Genomic DNA, 27,271 nt, shown 5'->3' on the forward strand with positions numbered 1-27,271 from the left:
CGTTACACATTTCATAACAAAATTAAAATGCTCTTTAAGGGTATAAAAAGATTGGGCTCGTAAGATATTTGGCGAAAAACACAAGTTATTTATAGGCGATTTAGCCTTCGACAACTGGTGTCGGAGATGCTGCCTTCCGCCTGCTGCATACATTTGGACAATACCATTATACCCTTTTTAAACCTTTTGCAGTGGGTTCAGGAAATAACAAGTAAGAGGTTCTAGTTGGGAGCTCCCGACTAGGGGATACCCTGAACCCTCTTCTTCCAACATCAAATGAATATATATATTCTATTTTAGAAGCTATATGTCAAGTTTGATGACTCTAGCTCTTATTATTTAACAAAATTGCCCAAAAAACAGGATATCAATATCGATTGCTTGGAAACGGAGTAAGTTATCGATTATCGGAAACAAACTCGATCTGCGCGGGCACTAGGAGCACCTACATCTAAAATTTCAAGTCTCTAGCTCTAATAGGTTCTGAGATCCCTGTGTTCATACATACGGACGGACGGACAGACAGGCGGACATGGCTAGACCGACTCGGCTATTGATGCTGATCAAGAATATATATACTTTATGGGGTCGAAGATACTTCCTTCTGCCTGTTACATACATTTAGATTTTACACAAATACAATATACCCTTATACCCATTTTTAATGGGTTCAGGGTATAAAAATACTATGTCTAGCTAAAACGAATATATATGTATATATATTTATATATATATATATATACTATAAATTTCGAAGTATGAAAGGCCTTTCTCGAGATATTCAATTTGTTTAGATTCTTATTTCACTTAGTAAGTATCCTTAGTTTGGTTCGGATATTGTTAAATCATTTTATTTGTGAGGCTATAAACATAAGCAATCATATAACTCAGTTATTTAAGTTCGAAACAGTGGTGCTTGATGATTTATAAACTTAGTTTTTAAACGAATGCCTCAAGAGGAACGGGCACATATAAAGATTCCTACTAAGCTTTTAAATACTTTCATTTAAAAAAATTTGAAAATTATTCAGACCGTCTGCGTTAAGTGACGTCCAATCATATGTTTTAGCCAGTAGAGTTCAATCAATAAATGGATTGCGAATTGATTTATCTCAGACTTGATTATGAGATCAAGAGGCCATTAATCACCTGACAATAAAGTTTTACATATAACATTGATTGAGAAGTTATAATCACTTAAAAAAGAATTTTCTAGAATTCGGTTGATTGTGTCCACCGCGGGTTTCCCTGGTATACATTTCATTATACAATAGACGTTATTGATACGAGTATCTGATGATCTATAACTTTATTGTTGCGTGAAAAAAAAAATAGAAAAATGTTATCGCATCATTTGTTCCGTCAAAATATATATATACAAAATTCATATACTAGAACAATATTTATCGAAATTCATAAGAATATTTGAATATGTTGCAATAAAGAGATAGGTCAATTGCGTTGATCCATAGACAAAATAATAAATATATATATACATACAAAATTCATATAGTAGTACATTGCTTATCGAAATTCATTATAATATTTTCATAACATATGTTGCAATAAAGTGGGTACTCTTAAGAGATAAGTCAGTTGCGACGAACCGTATACAATTCTTTCAAGCCAAAATAGCTTTGAAATTAGAAAATAATTAACTTATATATTAAATAGTTACAGCACTAATCATTCTTATATAGCACTTTTCACTCTGCTGAATAACTAAACTTACATTTTACTATACAAAAAAATACACAAGGTTACAATGGCTGCTGGTCTATTGGAGTTAAACACACCTACTTGCGTTTAAACATGTTACTGAGGCGTCGCTTGGGAGGCGAGTTCTGAAAAAGGACAACGGAAGTTGTTTGTATTAAAAGAATTAGTTGAAATCAATCTTTAATTTTGAAAGATATTTGATGTGTTGTTTTAAGACGCGCTGCCTGCTGTCAAGTTACTTTATATCTTCTAACTATTTTTTCTTTGTAAAAGCAGTCAGTGAACAAGAGCAACAAATCCACGTTTCGCCGAATTCTGTCGCTTAAGCGCCTCATGATGGTCAGCCAGCCCCTTCAGCAGTGGCTTGTTACATTTTAATTGTTATTATTAATTTTTTCCAGCGCAATACGGTGCATTACCATCCTTTGCCTATTTTTCTTTAGACTGTGATTCAGAAAAATGCCTCCACTGATCAAAACATCGTTCACGTTGTTGTTTTATTTTGCTTCGTTGCTGCATGCGCTTATATTCCGTCGTTGTACCATGCAAGCAAAAAGACGAGCGTGCAGTGTCTGTCTGCTTGCATCCACTTAATAAAATTTGACTAACGGATGCTAGACTGATAGTCGAGCTAGTTGTCGTCACTGACTGGCTACGACAAATTTTCGGCGCACTGTCCTGGCCATTATTCATGGCTAATAACACAGTGTTAGAAAAATGCTGTATCTTGCCCGGCGGATGATGCTCTTGGACCTTTGATGCCGCATCCCATTGCGCGATCACTTGCTGGTGATCAAAGTAGGAGCAGCTCTTACGTGGAGTTGCACTGAAAAAAGATTTCGCTGGTCGCATCTCCGGAATGCGGCGGTGCATACCTGTAAACAAATTTTTTTTACGTTGACGTCGACGTCGTTGCTGTAAAAGGAGTAATTATTTGTTTAATGGACCATTGCGGTACGAGTACACAACATAACGAGGACGAAGATGACAGACATGACGGCAGGCAGTAAACACAGGGAATATTCTACAAGCTAAACAAAAAAAAAAAAGAGACGGCAAGAACACAAATATGATTCAGTTGCATTTTACCTCGACGCTTGACAGACAATGTCCCCCGCCACCGATACCACTGGAACCAATGCTAAAACGTGATGCAAAGATCTTGAAGCGGGCGGGGGTCTTAGCAATACCATTATTGTCAGAAGTCTCCCGTAATATTTCCCGCGGCGGTTCCATACTGCCAAACGACAAGCGGCCGCCATTTTTACTGGGTGTTGGCGGACCCGGGCGCTTGTAGTGAGTACCCATCGACTTTTTACGCGTTCCGGCACCGTTGCCTTCCGTAGTACTTAATAATGCACTCATGCTGTCGTCTAGGCTAAGTGGACCGTTCTGTCGAAGGTAACAAACATTGTAATAATCGAAATTTAACAAATAATGAATAAACACTATACAGACAAGAAAAACGACAAACACAACCCAGAGCAAGTAAGACCAAGCGCTATGTTGCCATTACAAACATACCAAAGATCATAATAAATCTCATAAAAGAATTGAAATATGCTGGATCTATGTACACGAGAGTTAAATTTGTTGCATTTAGCCTTAACAACTCCAAGATGTGCTCAATAATCAACGCGCTCGTTTGAAGTAATAAAGAAAATAAAAACAAGTAAGAGGTTCTAGTCGGGAGCTCCCGGCTAGGGGATACCCTGAACCCTCTTATTCCAACACCAAATAAATTAATAAAATAAAGTTCCCTTGGCAGTGCTCGAATTTGCAACTGACCGCATTACTTACTGTCGACTCTACTTAACAGCGACACCAGCATAAAAAACAAGCGTTAAATTGAACAACACAACAACAATTCAACTTGAATAAATATAAACAAACCAAGTAAGAGGTTCTAGTCGGGATCTCCCGACTAGGGGATACCCTGAACCCCCTTCTTCTAACTTCAAATGTATATATATATTATATTTTAGAAGCTATATGTCAAGTTTGGTGACTCTAGCTCTTATTATTTACCAAAATTTCCCAAAAAACAGGATATCGATATAGATTTTTATCGATTGCTTGGAAACGGAGTAAGTTATCGATTATCGGAAACAAACTCGACCGTGCGCGGGAACTATGGGCATCTACATCTAAAATTTCAAGTCTCTAGCTCTTATGGGTTCTCACATCCTTGCGTTCATACATACGGACGGACGGACGGACGGACGGACGGCCGGACAGACAGACGGACATGGCTAGATCGACTCGGCTATTGATGCTGATCAAGAATATATACACTTTATGGGGTCGGAGATGCTTCCTTCTGCCTGTTACATACATTTGGATTTTGCACAAATACAATATACCCTTGTACCCATTTTTAATGGGTTCAGGGTATAAAAATAATAATACTTTCCCCGGTACGGCTCGAACTCGCAACAGATCGCACCACTTGCTATGCCTCTACTCAGCAGCCACACCCACAATGCAGTACTTATGATAAAAAAGGAACTTAAATAACATTACAACAAGTAAGAGGTTCTAGTCGGGAGCTCCCGACTAGGGGATACCCTGAACCCTCTTCTTCCAACATCAAATGCATATATATATTCTATTTTAGAAGCTATGTCAAGTTTGGTGACTTGCCCAAAAAACAGGATATCGATAACGATTTTTATCGATTGCTTGGAAACGGAGTAAGTTATCGATTATCGGAAACAAACTCGATCTGCGCGGGAATTAGGAGCATCTACATCTAAAATGGTTCTGAGATCCCTGTGTTCATACATACGGACAGGCGGACGAGCTGACAGACGGACATGGCTACATCAACTCAGCTATTGACGTTGATCAAGAATATATATACCTTATGAGTTGCTTCCTTCTGCCTGTTAAACACATTTACATTTACACAAAAATATTATATTATACATTTTCAATGGGTTCAGGGTATTAAAATAGTCCCCCACTCGGACTCGAACCTGAAGCAACTGCACTACTTTCAACCTCCTCTACTCAATAGCCAAATCAACAATTCACTTCGAATAAGAAACGAATTAAAAAAGCAACACATAGACACAGCTCAGAAAACAATACAACCGCAATTGCAATGCTGTTGATAGAATTCAATAAAAACACGCATGAATGTGTGTGTTCATGTACACAGAAATTCTTGCAATTCGAGCTAACTGCCTCATACTCGTGGCCAGGCACGATTTTCACGTTTTTTTAAGATCATCTGTATTTCTTAACCCTCTTGGTGAAATTTTCAACAGTAGATCCTTTTGTGCTATAGAATATTTTTACATTCTCAAAAAGTCAATTGTATTCAAATTGTGGATTAAATAAGTTGGCAGTTCAAATTAGTTTATTTATTTAATTTGTAGCTTTAAGGTGGTAGCGGGCAGGTGGAGATAGCTTTAAAAGATATTTAATATATATAAACTATTTAAGAAGCTACATGCTAAATTTGGTGACTAGCTTTTAGATCCTAAGAGATTTGCCATACTCGCCCGACAGACAAGGCTCGATCGGTTGTTGGTTACTTTAAGGGGTCAGAGATGCTTCCTTCTGCCTGATACATACATTTGTACAAATACATTACACCTTTTTATATAAAAAAGAGTAACCTACGCTTAAAGTTCCAAGTGTAGCTTTTAACGCTTCTGAGATCGACTCGTTTATGCCGTCGGGCATGGTTTAATATATTGTTTATTGGTCAAGAACATATACCCCAGCCTATAATAATAGAAAATAAATACTTTAAATTTTAGATGTATAGCTCCTTTACTTTCTGATATTATCATTTGACTCTGCTGGTCCCTGAATAAGAATATATGCTCTTCAATGAGCAGAGATTCCTCATAAATACATTTGAACAATACCATTACAATCTTTTTACCCATGTTCAATAGGTTCAGGGTATAAGATGCATGACATTTTATGGAACAAAACTTATTTGGCGCTTGGTCTTGGTGGTCATGGATGTCAATACTTACTTTGAAATCGTCATCATGGGCGTCCAAGTTATACTGCGCTGCGTAGGCGCTCTTTAAATGTGGTGGTTGCAACGAATTGCGGTGATGCAATTCTTTAGCGCTTTAGGTGAAAGCAAATTTTGCAAATATTAACGGTCAATAGTTTTTAAAATTATGTAATTAACGTACGTCATGTTCGGCACACTACCCAGCTTCAGATCTGTAAGGTAAGTGTTATTAAACACCTCACCCTCTTCATCTTCCATTGCCAAATTGCTGCCAAGATTGGTAGGTGGCCCACGAGGTCGCTTAAAGGGTTGCCATTCATCACTAGCCGCCAAAGCAGTCGTTGCCTGGTCGGCTTCCTGACGGTGCCGCAGCTTGGTACTGAGAATGGTAAGCTGCTTTTGCTGCTCTAAAATCTTTTCATTAAGGCGCACAATCTGATTAGATAGCTTTTGAGTATGCTCCTCATACTTAGCACTCTGTAAAGTGGACAGTATTTTTTTTTTTAATTATAAAATTTCGACACTTTAAAATAATTTTTTTTTACAAGCTACTAAGTGATCAGTCACTCCAAAAAAATTTTTTTGTATATTTATTTAAGACACAGTTTTATATACTCAGTTTGTTAAATTATATGCTCCTTACCTGAACACTGAATTTTTCCATTTTAACCTTATTAGTGGCCGCATCGCGCTCCTGCTTCTCCTTAATACGGGTAACTTCCGCCGTGTACAATGCGCGCTATATGTTTCAGGTTATGTGGATTGGGACATAACAGCATAGTAGGGTTAGTGGTGAGCAGTAAGAGTGAGTTATAAGTAAAAGCAAAGGGCAAACCACATCGAGCACAAAAGTACACGAAAACGATACTAACATCGTTAACTATCCAATATTAGTTAACGCCATCTTGTCACAGCACTAACATTGTAATTTATAAATTTATTGAGCACCAAGTTCTCACGCTTGACTTTAATGCATTATAATATTAAAATATTTAAGCTATAAATATACGCAAACATTCGATTTACAGTTAAAAGGAGATTGGCTCTAGCGCTTTTTCACTTAAAATTCAATTGGTTTTCGAGATATTAAATTAATAACAACATTGTTGCTCAAAAGTGTCATATAGATTGCCCCTAGGAACAGCACCAACATGATTAATAATTTAAGAAATATAATGGAACAGCGCCCAACACTACGCAAACTAGCAGTTCCTTTTGAAGAAATTAATGTTTCTTTTGTATGTGTTTGTGTGGGTTTCTCATATTTTCTTTGCTTATGCAAATCGAACGGTACAAGACTTTTCGACTTGTATTTTTAGGAATTTGTGTTTTTTGATCACGTTAGTGTGCGAAGTAAGCGGTAGAGAAAGTAGGTGATATAGTTGGTGGTGTATGAAAAGAAGAGGAATCAAATAAAATTTGTTGTAAATTCCATATGGTTAAAATCAAATTAATTTACTTATTTGGTTATTTAATACATATGTGTAGAAAAACAGAGGAAGCATCGCATAAAAATCACAGTTGATGATTGCAGAAACATTAGAAGAAGCACTAGTAACACAGACACATACATCAGAACAGAAGAAGTAAGCATGCTGTATCCCTTATTCAATATAATGTTTTGGTTTTAAGCACCACGCTTCGAATTCTACAAATCATATTATATAATATATGCGGTACAGAAGAGCTGGATATCTAAGGTTATTTGATAAGAGCTAGCGTCACCAATTTGATATGCAAATTTGCGTATAGTATATGCTATCGCCTCATTCCTATGAACCAAATAAATACAAATTCCAATTGGATGCACACAACAATTTTAATTTTTATTAGGGCTGTTGACTTTTTGCGAATATTCGATTATTCCCCGGTACAATAAGATTTACTGTGACAAATGCCATTCAGTTTTGATAAGAAACATAAAAATCATTTAAGAAAATTTATGGTCATGGCTACCGCAAAGTGCTAGAGATTTTGCACTCACATTCATATACATTCTTTTCAAATTTTTTTTTTTTTTTATTTTCTCGGTCATTGATCCACAAACATCAAAGTTATTAAAGAAACCGCCATATCACGTGGTAGCTTTCACAAAGCGCCATACTTTGTGTATTCATGTGTCACACATATTCAGAAGTTTATATATAAAATTTCAATTTCGATTGTATTGTATGATGTGCTGGATGTATTTGTTATACATATGTGCTTGTATTTGGTTTACTTTGTGGATAATTTGTTTTCCATTAACTTTTTGGTATGGCTGCAAGGTATGAAGCGATCGCAAGTTGGAGCAGGCTGTGGGAACTGGTTATATTTTTTTTTTACAAAACGAACGAGCACGTAGAAATTGGGATATGTTTTCATTTTATGTCTTGTTTAATTGAAAATGTCTTTCAGTATTAGATTTCTGTTCTAAATTCCTTTCTTTACCATTCACACCAAAATTGAAAGAAACAATTCGTTTGCACACATTTAATGGAAATAAGACAACAAACAGATGTTATTCAACATTAAATTTCCAATAGTTTTCCGCAGGTGTCCCTATGTAAGTTGCGTTGTTGTCCCCACATATGTTTGTATGTTGTGCGTAAATTCAACTCTAAGTACCTGGAAATCATATTGGGCTACATTTTCTGATTTGAAGAGTTCGGCAGTATACAAAGAATGTTGAGAATGAGTGACCCAACAGTCACACAATAGTTAAACAAGAAACTAAAAACAAATTATGAAACAACTTTCCACAGAAACTTACATAAAATCTTCTAAATAGACAGAAATAACGATAATAAGAAAAGAGATACTGCACGCCGACGATTTAATAGCCTCAGAGGCTTTGCAGGTATATGAGAATGTATGTATGAATGTAAATATCTTAGAAAGCAAAAATATTTTGCAATACAAAGCCCATTTTTCATGCGATCCCTGCTATATATATCCTTATGCTATATAATATTGAAATTGAAATCTTGATAAACAAACAAGTAAGAGGCTATAACCGGGAGCTTCCGACTAGCGGAATATCAAATGCAGCTCACGCTAAGCTCTCGTTTGCTTTAGCATTGACAAAATAAATTAAAACAAGTAAGAGGTTCTAGTCGGGAGCTCCCGACTAGGGAATAACCTGAAGCCTCTTATTCCAACACCAAATGCAGTTGTTGCATTGATGTTTTCGCTAGCTGCCCATCCTATTGCGCAGTTACATATAACTTAACCGAACTTAATGAAATTTTCTACAGTATATCTTATTGTAGCATAGAATTTTTGTGTATTCTCAAAAAGTCAATTGCATTTAAATTGTGGCTTAAGTTGGTGGGCAATATAAGTTGGGTTATTAACTTGATTTATAGCTATGAGGTGTTAGTGGGGAGGTGGCAATAGGTATAAATGAAATATACTTGACATATATATAATATTCTAGATGCAACATATCATGTTTGGTGACTCTACTCTACTCAACAGCCACACCAGCAAAAAAAAAAAAAAATACTTTCCCCGGTAGGGCTCGAGCTCGCGACAGACCGCTCCACTTGCTATGCCTCTACTCAACAGCCACACCAATAATTAAATACCTATGATAAAATAAGGAACTAAAATAACATTACAGCAAAAGTCGCAATTATCATGTTGTTAGAATGCGAAGCAGGCGCGCATGAATGTGTGTGTGTACATGTATACAGAAATTCTTAAACCTGCTGCCCCATCCAATTGCACAGTTGCATATAACTTTGTTTTTTTCTTATCCGATCTGTATGAAATTTTCTACAGTATATCTTATTGTACCATAGGATATTTGTGTATTGTAAAAAAGTCAATTGCATTTAAATTGTGGCTTAAATTGGTTGGCAATAAAAGTTGGGTTAATAACTTGATTTATAGCTCAGCAATGGTAGTGGGGAGGTGGCGATAGGTATAAAATGAAAGATACTTGACATTTTTGGTGAACTAAGCTCATATTATTTACCCAATTCGCTCAAAAAACAGGATGTCGATATCGATGTATATCTATGTATGTGGTGGTAGCGGGGAGGTGGCAATAGCCATAAAATGAAACACACTTGTTATACTATATTCTTACGAGATTTGCTCAACAAACTAGATTTCGATATCGATTTTTATCGATTACTTGGAAACGGTCACGCTATGGATTATCAGAAACAAACTCGTAATACGCGAGCACTAGAAGGACCTACGTTGCAAATTTATAGCTCATAGATTCTGAGATCCTTGAGTTCATAAATACGGACAGACGGACATGGCTAGATCGACACGTCTATTGATGCTGAAAATATATAATTTATGTGGTCGGAGATGCTTCCTTTTGCCTGTTACATACATTTGCACAAATATATATTACCCCTTTCAACCATTTTTAATGGGTGCAGTTCAATTACTGATAGAATTACTGCCATAGAATACGCGTTGGCAACCAAGATAAAGGCAATGTACATGCAAGTGCTGTTAGGCAACAGAACGGAATAAATACTAAGTATTGCACTCAAAGTTGACTTACCATTTTTGTTTTCATCTTTTCTAATTTCCCCTCCATCTCAAGACGCTGATCCTTGAGCTTTTGCTCACAGCGATTAATTTCTTCCTTTGTTTCGCGATACTTTGCCTGCAATATCTGACAATCGATCTCACGCTGGTGTGCTTTAGCTCGGTGTTGCTCAAGTTGTTCCTGCATTTCCTGCATTTGTGGTTGGTTAGAATTATAACTCTCCAAAGTTTCTATCAGCCTATCCTGGCTTTTATGTGAATCGCTAGCTTCATCATTGCTGTTTTCTGGCTCATCTTTTGGTATATTAAGTTTGCGCTGATAATAAGTCTCACGGCCTATCGAATTCTTGTTCTCCAATTTAGGTTGCTCTATCTTATCATTTGGTTGATACTGTATCGATTCATGTAGGAGCCGTGTCCGATCGAGTTCCTGCTCTTGAGCATTGCAAGCGTTCTTTTCATTGGTTTGCATTGAGCTACGCATTTCATCAATTGTCTCGTTTGCTTGTTGTAATTGAGCACTTAAATCTGCTATACGTTTTTGCTGATGCACAATCTCCGAGTTGAGGCCGCCCATTTCAAGAATCAGGCTCACTTTTTCCTTCTCGACGTCATTCACCTGCAGCTGTAAATCCTGTATTATGGTGCTGTTTGTTTTTTTACAATCTCTCTCCAGCTTTATAGTTCGTCCATAAGTTGCAGTTTGTGCAGCCTCCGCAAAAACACGTTGATATGCCAAGCTAGCCTGCTTTTCCTCTAAACGATTTGCACGCTCCTTGTTCTTTTGCAATTCCAACTGCAGACTCTCCTTGTCATGTTGCAACGCTTTGATAAGCTCTGCTTGTTCTTTCTGTGCCAGTTTGAACTGAGTTACTTCGCGTTGCGTTTTAGATAAAAGTGCCTGGTGTTCCCCTAGTTTAATGGCAACTTTCTCCAAGCGCTTTGTACTTGATTCCAGCTGCACTTTGCTCTTCTCTAATTCCTCCTCCCTTTTTTCAAGCATGTACTGAATCGCTTTAAAATCCTTTTCGACAATACGTGTGTGCTCCATTTGCTGTAATTGCTCTTGTTTTAAACTTAAATTTGCATGCTGTTCTTCCTTTATCGCATCCTGTAGTTTGTTGATATGTATAAGCAAGGATTCTTGCTTATGCAACTGTGCCTCTGCCGTTTTTACCTGCTGTTCCGCTACTTCCAGCTTATACTGCAAAGCATTAAGTTCCCGTTGCTGTTTGTCTAACTGCTGTCTTTGTATCATAATCTGATCTTGGTGCGACTGGCTGGTGGACTCGCCCTTTTGCAGCAGCTCCGTTTGTTCCATTAATTTCTGTTCCAGCTGTTTTTGCTTCTTATGGGATGCCATCAGCTCCTGTTCAACGTGTGCCTTCTCTAGCGTCTGATTGTAACGTTCATGTCGCTCATCTTCCAGTTGTTGCATAAGCTGCGTTTGATCTATACTCTGCAGCTTTGCTTTTTCAGTTATAGTTTTTAGTTCTTGCTCAAACTGAAATTGATTTGTATTTGCAGCATTATGCTGTTGCTTGGGAAGATTTTGAATCGACACATTCATTTGATACCTGCTGGATTGTAAGCGGCAGTGTTGATTCAGTAAATTTTCAGACTTCTTATCCTTATCCTGGTTGCATATTCTTGTCAGCAAACATATCAACATATTTTTCATATATACCAGACAACTTTCGCTGGTAGCGGATGAAGTTGTATTCTGATTAAATTTAGCGCCTACCATGTCTATTAAGTACTGTAGCTGCTCTTTAATGTCGTTTAGATGCTGCCGCTGCTCAAATAATTGATCTTTCTGAGAATTAATGACTACTTCTTGCGAGTTTAACTTGGGTCGTTGACTGAATGAGTATTCTCTTTCGCCGGTGATTTGTTCTTCTAGGATACGAGTTTGACTGCATCGTTGAATTAATTCGCAGCCCACCTGCGCAAGTTGCTCATCTTTTTTTTCAAGTTCCTGGCAAATGTTAGCAAAGTGCCCAATTTCCTTGTCGCGTTTCTGCAGCTTGTCAATACTAGATAGCAGAGTTAACTGAGTCTCTTCTAACACGCGATCAAATTTTTCCGCTTTGTTTTTTATTTGCTCTTGAATGTACTCTGCATACTGCATATTTTGCTGCTTTAGTGTGTAGTACTGAACCTGCAGTTCTCTTACACGTTGCAGCTCTTGCTCATAGTGGACGGACAACTGGTCTACTTCTGGCTCATTTAAGCACACAAGTTGTGAAACATCAGGTGCCGCTGGCATCTCCATTTGAAAGGGTTTCATGATCTTTAACAGTTTCCACAGTAAATTTGATTTTTCTTCCACGATGGCTGTTAAATGCTTACGCAGCTCGTCATTTTCCTCTTCCTTTTCACGCAATTGTTTATCTATAACGGAGCAAGCCAAATTTTCTGGTGTTGTATTCATGCTATCGGCCGACTGCGAAGTTTCCAGGAAATCCAAGGAGGCGTTTAGAACTTCACGACCATTATGTAGCTCGGCACGTGTCTCTTGCAGACACTGCTGCAGCTCCAATTTGTCACGCTGTAGACAAGCAATATTATCGTCTTTGTCGGTCAGTAACTGCGACATATTCTCCAATTGCCGCTCCAGGTCGCCTATTCGGTCTATACAAAAAAGCACGTGGTCCTCTGACATTTTAAGCTGTTGATAAAAAAGTCGTAAGAGAAGGAATTCCAACGAATGTTTCAAACAAAAAAACAAAAAAAAAAAACAAACTAGAGTGCTCTAGTCGGGAGTGCCCGACTAGGGGAAACGCTCGCTCAGTGCCCAATGTCGATATGGCTCTTTCTAATTCCTTACAGCCCATAGACTAGTTTGGTCTGTGGTTTTTCGGCATGGGTGGGTCTACGGCGACAAAAAAAAACAAGAGGTTCTAGTCGGGAGCTCCCGACTAGGGGATACCCTGAACCCTCTTATTCCAACACCAAATTAAATAATAAAAAAAGTTCCCTTGGCAGGGAACTCGAACTCGCGACAGACCGCTTCACTTGCTATTCCTCTACTCAGCAGCCACACCAACAATTAAGTACTTATGATAAAAAAGGAACTAAAATAACATTACAAAAAATAGATGCAATTACCATGCTATTAGAATGCGAAGCAGGCGCGCATGAATGTGTGTGTGTACATGTATACAGAAATTCTTAAAGCTGCTGCCCCATTCAATTGCACAGTTGCATATAATTTTGGTTTTTCTCAACCGATCTTTATGAAATTTTCTACAGTATATCTTATTGTACCATAGAATATTTGTGTATTCTGAAAAAGTTAATTGCATTTAAATTGTGGTTTAAATTGGTTGGCAATAAAAGTTGGGTTATTAGCTTGATTTATAGCTCTGCGGTGGTAGCGGGGAGGTGGCGATAGGTATGGAATGAAAGATACTTGAAATATCTATAATATTCTAGAAGCAACATATCATGTTTAATGGCTCTAGCTCTTATTATATACCCAATTTGCTAAAAACACAGGATGTCGATATCGATTTTTATCGATTGCTCTCAAACGGAGTAAGTTATCGATTATCGAAAACAAACTCGATCTGCGCGGAAACTAGGAGCATCTACATCTAAAATTTCAAGTCTCTAGCTCTTCTAGGTTCTGAGATCCTTGCGTTCATACATACGGACGGACGGACGGACAGACAGACGGACATGGCTAGATCGACTCGGCTATTGGTGCTGATCAAGAATATATATAGTTTATGGGGTCGGAGATGCTTCCTTCTGCCTGTTACATACATTTGGATTTTGCACAAATACAATATACCCCTATACCCATTTTTAATGGGTTCAGGGTAAAAAAACATCATAGAGCTGTCAACAGGCAACGAACACTGGTAAGCCGCGGTTGTTGTTCATTTCCATATGGATACGAACGTATGCTTGACATTCTGTTCGTTAACTGACCCTCGTATAACCTCGTATAACTTTAACGCAAAATTTTTATAATAGCAATATAATAATATTATTTTCAGAAAAATAGTTTATGGTTTTTTTTTTGCCAAAAAAAAAGTTTCCTCGACAGCTAACGCAAATTCCAAGTATTTCTGTATACATGTACCCACACACATTCATGCGCGTCTGGTGCGAATTCTATCAACAGAATTGCAATTGCAATATTATTGTTTTCTGTGCTGCTATTTTAATTCGTTTTTTCCCCATTAAAAGTTAATAATTGGGTAGAGGAGGCTACAAGTAGCGCGGTCTGTTGCGAGTTCGAACCCTACCGAGGAAACTATTTTCTTTTTTGGGCTGTGCCAAGGGAAAATTTTTCTTTGTTTTTTATTTGTATTATTAGAAGTGTACTTAAAGGTATCCCCTAGTCGGGAGCTCCCGACTAGAAACTTTAGTTATTTAATAAAAACTTTAAATGACATAAGTGAAATATTTATATTTTTTGTTTTCATTTTTTTTTTTTTTTGTTTACGGCGGGGACATATGTATCTTGCTTAAAATAAAAAAAAATCGAAGTTTTATTTCTGCAAGGGTAATTGATCGTCGGTTTGTCGACATGTATGTATGCAAATTTTTGGGCCGGCCAAGCATTTACACTTACACAATTTTGTATGTGAAGTTTTTGGGATATCTGAATTTCGAGCTCTGCACACACGATCTACTCATTTACACACATTTGTGTGTGTAGACCTCGAACTTCAGAAATCCCAAAAATTTGCATTGGACAGGCAGGGAGGATGAAATGCACACAACTGTGCAAAAATCGAGGCACATTCTGCGCATGCATACACACATATGTTTTTGGACTGTAAGGATTTGAAACTAACATATGCACATATATTAAGAAAAAGCATCGTTCGGCTGCCACTCTCAGCAGTCTTACTCTCTCTGGGCATAACAAAATGGTCGCGAGCACTCATGGGGATCACTGGCATAAAATATTCTTGTTTCGATTATTTTGCAGTTTGACGTATGTATTAATTGTATGGGTTTTGGTAAAAGGTTGTAAAAAATTGCAGAAAATTGGCCTCTGCGCGTGTTGTCAGGCGTATCATTAGCTGACACCAAACTACGTAATCGGGCGGACTTCAACTTTGTCATGCGATTAATCTAACATATACTAAACCAAAACAATGAAGGATGAAAGAAAAAGTGGTTGCAAGCGTATTGTTAAATCATGCTTCTGCAGCTATTGGGGACGGGGATGCTGTGAAATTGTTCAAGATTCCTTAAAATAATTGCTTTGGTCACCAATGGATTACTAATTGTAAATTACCTGGCAAAACAAAAATTGACAAAAATCTGCGATAAACATTTTGAAAAAGTTTTTGAGCAAACAAAAATAATATAAAACAAGTAAGAGGTTCTAGTCGGGAGCTCCCGACTAGGGAATACCCAGAAACCTCTTCTTCCAACATCAGCATCAAATGCATATATATATTCTATTTTAGAAGCTATATGTCAAGTTTAGTGACTCTAGCTCTTATTATTTACCAAAATTGCCCAAAAACAGGATATCGATATCGATTTTATCGATTGGTTGGAAACGGAGTAAGTTATCGATTATCGGAAACAAACTCGATCTGCGCGGGAGCTAGGAGCATCTATATCTAAAATTTCAAGACTCTAGCTCTTCTAGGTTCTGAGATCCTTGCGTTCATACATACGGACGGACGGGCGGACGGACAGACAGACGGACATGGCTAGATCGACTCGGCTATTGGTACTGATCAAGAATATATGTACTTTATGGCGTCGGAGATGCTTCCTTCTGCCTGTTACATACATTTGGATTTTGCACAAATACAATATACCCTTATACCCATTTTTAATGGGTTCAGGGTATAAAAAACGAGAACGAAGGGCTAATAATACCCTTGCAGGCCCAACCTTTTCATAATGCTCATAGTGTTGCCCGTATCTAAGCACAGGGAATATAGCTTATGTCGAGTATGGTTAGAATTTCTAGAAAAAAACAGAAAAGGTTTTCCCACATCTTAATTTTCGCCCGATCGTTCCTATGGCAGCTATATGATATAGTCGTCCGATGTTGATTGGAGTTTGTATACAGATGTTGAGCACAGTAAAATTAATAAATGGCAAATTTGGCTAAAATAGATAAACAAAAATGTTGTTCATACAAGTACCTACTTTTCGACCGATCGCTTTTATGACAGCATATGATATATTATAGTGATCCGATCAAGCTGGTTGCGACATATGTACTGCGTTCAAAAGAAAAAAAAACATTTCTGCAAAGTTTCGTAACGATAGCTTTAAGCCTGAGTTCGCAAAGAAACAGACAGACATGGCTATATTTTTATGAATAATTTATGGGGTCGGAGATATCTCCTTCTTCTTCAAAATTATAATACCCTCTGCAAGGGTATAAAAAGAAAGCAGGGAAATAAAAACTTATATTTGCAATACTTGATAAGAAACTATTCTTATCTAACATTTCAAACTCAGTTTGTAAAATTTTTCTTAAAATAAGAAATCTTGGCGAGGGGCAAAAGAAGATTGTAAATGAGCATTTGTTTTTATTCTTCACAAAAGATACGATTTTATGCGAATCAATCTGCATCTTACTCCTAAAATGCTTGGTTCTTGGCTTAAATTAAATAAACACATCGGTGAATACTGAAGTAAGCAAGCTGTATAATTATTTGTTGACATATCCATTAAGAAAGGCCAGCAATAAAATTCACGTTGGGATGAAATTGAAAAGTTTACGGACGATGGTTTAGAAAAAACTCGTGTGTTGTGTAAGCCAATTTCAATTTTAATGGTAAGAGGTCCTTATGACAAGTAGAAATATGTTGTAAGTTATTTCGCTATGTCCACTGGTCTATTCGGTTTAAAGTTAAAACGCATTTCGTTTCAGCATGATGTACTGGTTTTGTAGAAGGAGTTGTACAACTTGTCTAAATGGTGTAGACATAATCAGTTACCATTGAACGTAGCTAAATGCTATCACATCACATTAAGCAAAAGTTTCTAGGAAAGAACCTTCTTTCATCCTATTCCATTATTGAGTAAGAGCTTATTCGTAAATCTGAATCTTTAGACTAATGGAGTTAATGTCGACTCTAAGTTCTTATTCATTTAGCATATCAACTATATTATGCCTATGCGTATGCGTATGCGAAATTTGGGTTTGTTAGGCGAAACTCTACCCAGTTTAAAGACCCGTTCACAGGACTTTTTTTTAGAGAATGCCTCTTATATCTGAAGCCCATCTACAATTGTGAGTGCAAATATGATTGAATGGCTGCAAAAACAGTTTTTAAAATGTAACTTACAATGCCTTAACTTTGCAGACCCTTTACCGCCTTACATAACTAGGTGTCGATTATTACAGTAATCATCTCTGGAAGATAGAAGAGTGATAGCAGCGCTGCTTTTTTTTTAACAATTTAGTTGTAGGAATTATTTACTGTCTGGCCCTTCTAGCACGCATTAACTTTAATTTGCCGAGCAGATCTTTGCGATACCATTTGCCGTTTTCTGTGAAGACCAATAGAAATGCTTATGCAAGCAACGAACATTTATATCAATCTTCCAACTGAAATGCATTGCGATTTTTCTGCCAATAGTGCTAAACATACGCTTAAAGAATTCTTTCTTTAAAGATAATTAATTTACATTTTCTTTAAGTTTCATGTTTTCCGTTTATTTATATTTATTATAGGTAATATTATTTTAAGATAACCTGAAAGCTACCTGCATTAGTTACTAAATAAATTAATAAACTAACTAACTTAAGAGCCCCCATTCTTAAGGCCTTAATATAAGAGCAATTGCTTGTGACCGGGGCTCAAATAACCGGGAGGATTCTATAAAATATTGTATCAATAAAGAAGCGCCACATTTAACCGTCGATGAGTAACAAATTTATGAAATATAAGATGTGCCTCATTTGTATTTTTCGCAACCATTTAATACTGAACTTTATTGAATACTAAGAGGATTTTGCATATATATGAGAAGCATAGTAAAACTAATAAATGCCGAGTTTTGTCAAGATATCTTGAAAAACAAAATGTTTTTTCATACAAAAACTGAATTTTCGACCGATCGTTCCTATGGCAGCTATATGATATCGTGGTCCGATCTTAATAGGATTTTGCATATATATGAGGAGTAAAGTAAATCTAATAAGTGCCGAGTTTGGTCAAGATATCTTGATAAACAAAATGTTCTTTCATACAAAAACTTAATTTTCGACCGATCGTTCCTATGGCAGCTATATGATATAGTGGTCCGATCCAATGGTTTTCACATATGAGCTGCGTGCAACAGAAAGAGGGACTTCTGCTAAATTTCATTAAGATAGCTTTAAAACTGAGACTAGTTCGCATAGAAACAGACAGACGGACATGGCTCTATCGACTCGGCTGTTGATGCTGATCAAGAATATATATATTTTATGGGGTCGGGGATGTCTCCTTCTATGCGTTACACATTTCACGACAAAATTATAATGCCCTCTGCAAGGGTATAAAAATAAAACTAATTGAAATACATAGCAGCACATACACACAGCACTAAATACAACAGAATCGCAATTACAATGCTGTGGATAGAATTCCAAAAAAAAACCCATACGCTAAATTCCGCAAACACATTTTCTTTAATAACTTCTGTTTTTCATAACCGATCCTGAATTTTCAACAGAAGATTTTATTGTTTTATAAAATAATTGCATATTCTCAAAATGACAATCGCATTCTAATTGTGGCTTAAATGTGGTTGCTTAAATTGGTTTATTTATTGGGGTCATAGCTATAGGGTGGTGGCACTTGCTATAAAATGAAAGGTACTAGATATATGTATTCTATTCAAATAATACAAATTAATATTAGGAAAGAGAGCAGTAATAAGCTTCTTAGCCAGCGTTTACGCAGTTTGGTCATTTTACCACAACCGAGACAATTCGGCCATTGAGTATATTAGGAACTCCTAAACAGGCAGAAGAAGAATCATGGTAAGATTTCAGTGGTCAAGACAGTTTTTATTTTTACAATTCCACTTGAAATGGATTACCAAACAATATTTTTTTATGGTAGCGTCGGTAGGGGAGGGGGTGTTTTGTAAATGCGAGGTGGCGAATAGAGCGGCTTTGTATACATATATTCTAGTTGGTGCGAATTATACAAAAACGCTAGAACGCAAGTACGTGATATACGATAACAATACAATTGTGGCAATACAGTCATTCGAAAATCCTCGGTAATTCATAGCATCCCAAACAGTCTTGAATATAAATGGTTTTGCGCAGAACAAGAAACATCATGAACGTACATATTTTTAAAGGGGTCGGAGATCTTCTCCCTGTTAAATACATTTGGACAAAAGCATTATACCCTTTTTATCCATTTTCGATGAGTTCAGAGTATAAACAGATGCATGTTCGACCCTATAACTTGTATGTGTATATTCTTGATCAGCTAAATCTATCTAACCATGCCATTCTGGATTAACGCGTCTTTAAAATATATAATCTAGATTTGAGTTAAAGAGTCTCGAAATGAGATATTTAGATGAGATTTAAAATATTTCTACTTTGAATACCTCGTTCCCACGACTTAAAGATAAGAATGCATATTGCTGCTTACATGTAAAAAATGAATGAATGTTAAGGCAGCTCGGCGCTGGGTATAGGGTATCTTCTGGTGGACATACTTTACATCATATACTTATTTAAAGTTTTTCTGTCAAGAAGCCAGTTTAGCGGTTTTTGTACGTACCTTGGAAGCCAGCTTGCCATGTTTGCTTATCAGCTCATGCATCTCTTCATTTTTTTTGGCAAGGACAGTATCCTTGTTGCTAAGCTTCTTGAGCAGTTGTTTTTTTAACTGTAAATCAGGTAGATGTGAACAAATTTTAATATATGGTTAGGCAGGCAGCAGGTAGGTAATCAAAACTCGAACTAATTAAGGATATTACATACATTTTCAAATTCATTGGGTACATAGCTATGCATGTAAGTGTTCTCATTGTCGTCTCCGTCCTGAAGGGTGGCCGTAAATTTGGTCAGTTGCTTCTTTTTCACTACATTCTCTTTGTAAAGAAAAAAAAATGTAATGAAAATTATTGCTTAGATTAAAAAATAAATATTTTCAATATTTATACCTTTAGTGAGCGAATCTATCAGATGTTCATTTTCTAATATTTGTTCCTCTAGAACCGTCTTTTCATACCGTTCGGTTTCCAACTGAGCCTGTTAGTTAATTGAATTTTATTAGTATGGATTATGTACACCTTTTCACAGCCTCTTACACGTAATCCCAACAGCTCACGCGTACACTGTTCAAGAAGCTCAGTTTTAGGAGTGGGCGGGGCTGGCATTAGGCTGACACCTGGAAAGTTAATCAGTTCCCGCTTCACAGTCTTTGGCGTCGCAGGATTCGTACTCGCACTCGTATCATCATCGAGTGAAGCCGAGTCCAGGGTGTTGCTGTCTATCATAGAATTACTTCCATTACTTTTATTTTGGACTGACACGGGAATACTGACAATGGTCTCGTGCAAATGATTACGAGTCATTTGTGGCTTTTTTATAGTCTGTTGGAAAAATTCAGCTATGTACTGCTGGATATTGTATGGTAAATTTGTGCAAATATTTTGAAAATATTCGCTAGGACTCTGGACGCAGGTGTAGTGCATTAGAAGTGTGTAGACATAAATGTAATCTGCTGCTACTATACGACCATCAAGTTCCAAACGCGGCTCAAAATTTGGATAGTTATCTGCAAATGACATGATTTCAATAAAAACAAAAATGGGATAGTTTTAAAATGCCTATACCTCTAAGAAAAGTTTGCAGTAGTTCCAGAGGAATTGTGACGCTTGAAGGCGACGCCGGTAGCTTAACTTGAGCATACTGTGCATAAAAGGCAAAGAAAGCCTCTATATCGGAATTTTCTAGACTTGTAATATTTTCTATGAAATTGCATTTTTGCACCTGGAATTTATTTAGATTAAAGCATTAATATATATATTTTACTCTTACTTAATACCGATCGTAGGCACAGCTATAAAAACTTACCCACTGTAATAGAATCGTTTTCCAGACACGTATTTCCATTGTAAGACAATTTTACACAAAACAAAAACAAATGAACATAAACGAAGAAGTCAGACCTGCGTCGGTTGTCTGTGAAATCAAAAATACTATTATGTTCGTCTTCCTTATTCTTCGCTATTTTAAGGACTTGGCAACCATTTTGAATAGGTGAACCTGATTTTTTTTTTTAATTTAAATATTTTATATTTTCCTCCACTCACATGCGTACTTAATACATCCAAGCAACGTCTGGTTGAATTGTGTTATTAAAAGATTACAGACGCTCACAAAATGGGCGCGCTGCAAAAACATCGATGGTGGAATCGAAGTTTAGAAGGCTTCGCAATTGTGCGATAGATCGATGATTCCGGAACATCGATATATCATTGCACGGTAAGACGCTGATCATACGTATTTTCAGGCACTGCGTTTGCAACCACATCCAAAATCACTCGATGCGTTATTACAACTATAGATATAGCCTAGACCAAATGACGTTGTGTACATTGTCTTTAAAACATTAGATTGGTCTGCAAACACAAAAGCAAACACAAAAACTCTGGCAAATTAATCATAGGAAGCAACATAACGTCACCTGCAAACAAACAATAGTGCGCAAAAAACCCAGTTTTGTTTTCTTCGTCTGTCTTTATCGCCTGGATGTTTCAAAAAGATGTTGATGGCATAGGAAACTAGGTGTAAACATTTACTAATGTTGTTGTTGGCCGCGAAAAAAAGGTTTACGAACACGGTGTGCTAGGATTTTATTTCTTGAGTTTTAATTTATTAATACGTTCATTAAAAATAAACTATTTTTGTTTTATTTTATTTTATTTTAATTGTACGCAGCGAACGCACACAAAATGCCTTAAGATGCGACGTTATTCACAGTAAATACGAAATTAAATTTTTACAACAACAATAAATTAGAAGAGTGCAGTAGCTTAGATGATAGGCTGCAGCCCACAACAAAAGGTATATCAAGGATATTTTAAAAATTATTGGTTGTTGTAATGAAATATAATCTGGAGTTTCTGCGCTGACCTTTGGGTTGTCACTTCACATAGATTATTCGTATGCATTTGTGCGCATGAGCACTGGACGTGTATGTTGGTATATATAACCCAACAAATAAATGTCTTTCAATTTTGGGCAACTGTAAAAAAAAAACAGTGGACTGCAAGGTATTGTGCTCTTAACGTTGGTGTCTATTGTGTTGAACTGGTTTGGTTCATGGTATAAAAAAGGGAATTCCTTGTTCGAGCAGCAAATTATAACCACTAAGAGTCAACAGCTAAATAATCACATGAAAGTTATTATTATATTGTATACGGAAAAACAAATCGTAAACATGTATGTTTACCCCTGCCGAATACACAATGCTAACTAAAGACCACCGCTATTTATTGACAAAACTGTGGCCGATAGTTTAAAGTTTAAGTCTACATAAAAAAAGTGTTTTATCTTATATTTTTTAAAACTGATGAAGTCGGGAACTCTTGATGCTTCTACCTATTTGTTGTTAGTCTCTATGACCAACTATGGCCTTAGGCTGGTCAGCTCATTATTTACTATGTAAGTACACAATGGTGACTTAATTTTAATATTTTAAAAAATGTTCTGCAGGAGGCTGCTTTGCTCTTTTCTAGCCTCAGGAAATATTGGACATACCATCGCATTGGATTCATTTTCATATACTTTAGTCAACTAACAAGGCTGATTGAGAGTAGAAATGGATGCTGCTGTAGTGGGAACACTTTTTTCGCTTATCGATATTTGTGATAATGACTGCAACTACCGATATCTATTTGCGTCAAATTAGCTGCGGTGACTTAGCGTCGATTTTTGGTATTTGTTATCGAAAGGAATCGCTCACTTTTAAATGTATTTATTTGTATTTTTAAGCACAAAACCAAATAAATTTAAATGCAGAAAGGCAAAACAGAGAAGATATTTACTGTTTGCATTTATTTGTTTTTGAATTTCAGCTTATAATATGGGTAACCCAAGGAGTTGAAGAATTAGGTTCCAACCATTCTTTAAATATCTTTATTCAGGAATAATGGCCCCGAAAACCTCATGAACATGATTAAATTGTTTACGAGTCATTTGTGGCTTTTTTATAGTCTGTTGGAAAAATTCAGCTATGTACTGCTGGATATTGTATGGTATATTTGTGCAAATATTTTGAAAATATTCGCTAGGACTCTGAACGCAGGTGTAGTGCATTATAAGTGTGTAGACATAAATGTAATCTGCTGCTACTATACGACCATCAAGTTCCAAACGCGGCTCAAAGCTTAGATTGTTATCTGCAAATAACATGATTTCAATAAAAGACAAGCAAGAGGTTCTAGTCGGGAGCTCCCGACTAGGGAATAACCTGAACCCTCCAATTCCAACACCAAATGCAGCTTACACTGCGCGTTCGCTTGTAGTTATAAAGATAAATTTTAAAAACAATAAAGTTTCCTTGGCAGGATTTCGAACTCGCAACTGACCGCATAACTTACTGCCGACTCTACTCAACAACCACACCAGCCAAAAAATAAGTAATAGTTTCTTTGGTAGGGCTCGAACTCGCAACAGAACACGCTACGTGTTGCCACCTCTGCCCAACAGCCACACCAATTATTAACTCTTCATGAGAAAAAAAAAAACGAATTAAAATAGCAGCACAGAAAACAATAATATCGCAATTGCAATGCTATTGATAGAATTCGAAGCGGACTCGTATGAATGTGTGTGGGTACATGGATACAGAAATTCTTGGAATTTGCGCTTGCTGATGCTAACACGTGCGCAGTAAAAACACATAACTTTTGGGTGTTTCTAAGCCGATATTAATGAAAGCATAGAATATTTGTGTATTCTCAAAAAGTAAATTGGCTGGCCTCTTGTTTGCGGTAGCTCTACCACATAACATATATGGGCATGGCAAAAAGCACCCGCAAACCCATGAATTTGTACGGCTTTATTTAACAACATGAAAACGACATGCTGAACGGTTTTTGAGGGCAACAAAAAATTCGAAGACATCTAGTCCAAAATCGCGAGCTAAAAAGTAAGATATACATATGATGTCTTTTCATTCGCTTACACTACAGGAAACTGCTTTGGCTTACTCTCCTCCATATGATTTGTGCGATTACTTTTAGTGCTCGCTCATGCTTAGGGATCTTTTAAATGTGTATATGTGTCCGACAAGCAAAAATGCGCACAAATTCAATTTTTCTCAAATGTCAAAAGAATTTCAACCTTTGTGAAGGGACGAGCAATATGAAATCATTACGTCGATGCGAAATTCTTGCATTTTAGCTCGTTATCGTTGGTAAGGGTACCTAAGCGTTGGCATGTGTGCATTTAAAATATTTTGGACTCGCTAGAAGCAACTGCTTTGGCTTACTCTCCTCCATATGATTTGTGCGATAGAACGGCATCGCTGTTTTTTTTTTATCTTGCTCGCACTTACTTTTAGTGCTCGCTCATGCTTAGGGATCTTTTAAATGTGTATATGTGTCCGACAAGCAAAAATGCGCACAAATTCAATTTTTCTCAAATGTCAAAAGAATTTCAACCTTTGTGAAGGGACGAGCAATACGAAATCATTACGTCGATGCGAGATTCTTGCATTTTAGCTCGTTATCGTTGGTAAGGGTACCTAAGCGTTGGCATGTGTGCATTTAATATATTTTGGACTCGCTAGAAGCATTTATGCGCTTGTTTGCCTGTTGGTTGCCTGCCTGTCCGATGAAAATTTGACGAGATCTTTGGATTTCTGATTTTCGACCGCTACACACAGACAACACACACAAATGTGTGTAAGTGGGCAGATCATGGGCGCAAAAAAAAATTTCATTATTGGCACGCGTCGGGATTGAGTAAATTGAATGAGAAGGCTAAATATGATAAGTCAATAAAACGTAACGCCACTGTCCTCAATGAGAAAATTAGAAGCGATGCGTTACACACATTCGTGTCGGGATTGAAGAAATACCTTCAATCAGCCGTTTTCCCAGACCAGCCTCGAGATTTGCCAACTGCACTGGCCTTGCCACAAGAGGCAGACGCGAGTAATATTACTAGTTCGCAACTAGTTTTGCTAGGCATATGGCCCTTATTTACACAACACTCAAGGTCAGACACCAGAGGCTATGGAAATAGATTCGTCTTCGCGGTGCAGACAACCGACGAATTGTAAGGGACATAGAATCTTAGAGCTCATCGAGATACACCAGTTGTCTCGCTCCAAGCAAACTTCTTATAAGAAAAGCCAAAAGGTGCACTTTACATCCCAAAGTAAATCGGAAGACAAGTCGTATGAAAACTAAGCACAGTCCGAGGCGACTGCTGCTGAAGACGAATTGTCTGACGCCGAAAGCTGAAATTTGCTAGGGAAACTCCCTGCTCCCGTACATAACTCGTACGGTGGCAGGGCAAAATATCAGGCTGCTCCTCTAAAACAATATTAAACCATTGTCCGTGTTGGCCAACTTTAGGCCAGTTGATTAGTGCTCCAGTGTCTATTCCATACATGGAAGCACGCTTATAAAACAAAACAAGTAAGAGGTTCTAGTCGGCAGCTCCCGACTAGGGGATACCCTGAACCCTCTTCTTCCAAAATCAAATGCATATATATATTCTATTTTAGAAGCTATATGTCAAATTTGGTGACTTTAGCTCTTATTATTTACCAAAATTGACAAAAAAAAACAGGATATCGATAAAGATTTTTATCGATTGCTTGGAAACGGAGTAAGTTATCGATTATCGGAAACAAACTCGATCTGCGCGGGAGCTAGGAGCATCTACATCTAAAATTTCAAGTCTCTAGTTCTTATAGGTTGTGAGATCCTTGCGTTCATACATACGAACGGACGGACGGACGGACGGACGGACGGACGGACGGACGGACGGGCGGATGGACGGACAGACAGACGGACATGGCTAGATCGACTCGGCTATTGATGCTGATCAAGAATATATATACTTTATGGGGTCGGAGATGCTTCCTTCTGCCTGTTACATACATTTGGCTTTCGCACAAATACAATATACCCTTATGCACTCAAACTGTGCAGCGAAAAAATAATACCGAGAAAATAAGAACAGATCGAACAAGTCGTATCAGATAGAAGACAAAGTTTTGGTAAAGTCCAATAAAAGGTTAAAAAATGAATTGACATCACTTAATGTCGAGGGGATTGTAGAATCCGATTTGGGTTCGGGCGTTCTAATTAAAGAGAGGGTGGTCCATAAGAACAATATTAAATAAGAAATTTTAATAGAAATGAATACTAAAACACAATTCCGACATCAAGAATTAGAAGAAATACTTATCTTAATCCACAAAAGTGAAGGAGCAGATAAGGCACATTTGTTCGAAACAATTTGGCAAAAAATCGGATAGAAATAACTGATTTACAGAATTTAATATTTTCAATTATTCTCGCTAAAGCGAATGTTATTGATCTTTTAGAAGTAGCTAATGTTAAGGCATTTCAAAATAACGATTAACTGTACTTTTTAATCAAGTATCCTAATCCCAAGTTAGTTTGTAGGAAAATTACTGTCTACCCTGTACAGCATAGGCGAGTTTCTCTGGACTTGGAGGACGACACTGTTGCTGACTGTGGGGCCTACATCTTCGCATCACATCTTGCCGACTGCAAATCGACGATAAGCACTACTTTCTGTAGTTGGTCTCCGGAGCTGTAGCTCACTGCAGCAAGCACACCAGCTAACTGAACCCAGTCACAATAATAGACGAAGGGGTCATCATCATCAACGATGCAAACGTCAACATCATCGACAATAATGTCGACTCACAGTTGGTCTCCGGAACATTTCTGATTTGTTTCGACGATAAAGTTGCTATCAATCAAACTTAGTTCAACAACAACTACATAACCGAACACCGAGAGCGACTGGGTTTGCCGCTTCTCCACGAGATAAGTGTGACAATCCTGCAGCACATCGAGAACTTAAAGGCTGAGGTAACCACAAGACCTGTGTTG

General features: G+C 37.2%; 1 protein-coding gene across 4 annotated transcripts; it reads right to left on the minus strand.

Moving 5' to 3' along the window:
• Positions 1-1,507: 1,507 nt before the first annotated feature.
• Positions 1,508-21,520, minus strand: LOC115765182 (nucleoprotein TPR). Of its 4 annotated transcripts, none has more exons than XM_030708609.1 (13): positions 21,476-21,520; positions 21,237-21,344; positions 20,996-21,152; positions 20,468-20,937; positions 20,321-20,408; positions 20,139-20,248; positions 19,936-20,043; positions 10,212-12,869; positions 6,345-6,440; positions 5,883-6,178; positions 5,715-5,814; positions 2,809-3,111; positions 1,508-1,844 (listed from the first exon to the last, which is right to left on the minus strand). In XM_030708609.1, exons 2-13 carry the CDS (start codon positions 21,273-21,275, stop codon positions 1,797-1,799), a joined length of 4,473 nt encoding a protein of 1,490 aa, XP_030564469.1. In that variant the 5' UTR covers positions 21,276-21,344; positions 21,476-21,520; the 3' UTR covers positions 1,508-1,796. The 4 variants fall into 4 exon arrangements, with proteins under 4 accessions (XP_030564469.1, XP_030564466.1, XP_030564467.1 ...); XM_030708606.1 differs by lacking the exon at positions 1,508-1,844 and adding an exon at positions 1,853-2,634; XM_030708607.1 differs by lacking the exon at positions 1,508-1,844 and adding an exon at positions 2,425-2,594.
• Positions 21,521-27,271: the final 5,751 nt, after the last annotated feature.

This window comes from Drosophila novamexicana, unplaced genomic scaffold (assembly GCF_003285875.2).
Source record: "Drosophila novamexicana strain 15010-1031.04,08,12 unplaced genomic scaffold, DnovRS2.1 tig00000932-arrow-arrow-pilon, whole genome shotgun sequence".
NCBI classification, from domain to species: domain Eukaryota; kingdom Metazoa; phylum Arthropoda; class Insecta; order Diptera; family Drosophilidae; genus Drosophila; species Drosophila novamexicana.

Bases quoted from the DNA above. Each gene is read 5' to 3' on its own strand.
- LOC115765182 (XM_030708606.1), bottom strand. From the start codon at position 21,275: ATGGAAATACGTGTCTGGAAAACGATTCTATTACAGTGG. The intron at 12,870-19,935 runs GTACGTACAAAA...TTTTATCAACAG, and splicing joins ATGGCAAGCTGGCTTCCAAG to CTTAAAATGTCAGAGGACCA. The intron at 5,815-5,882 runs GTACGTTAATTA...TTTCACCTAAAG, and splicing joins GGTAGTGTGCCGAACATGAC to CGCTAAAGAATTGCATCACC.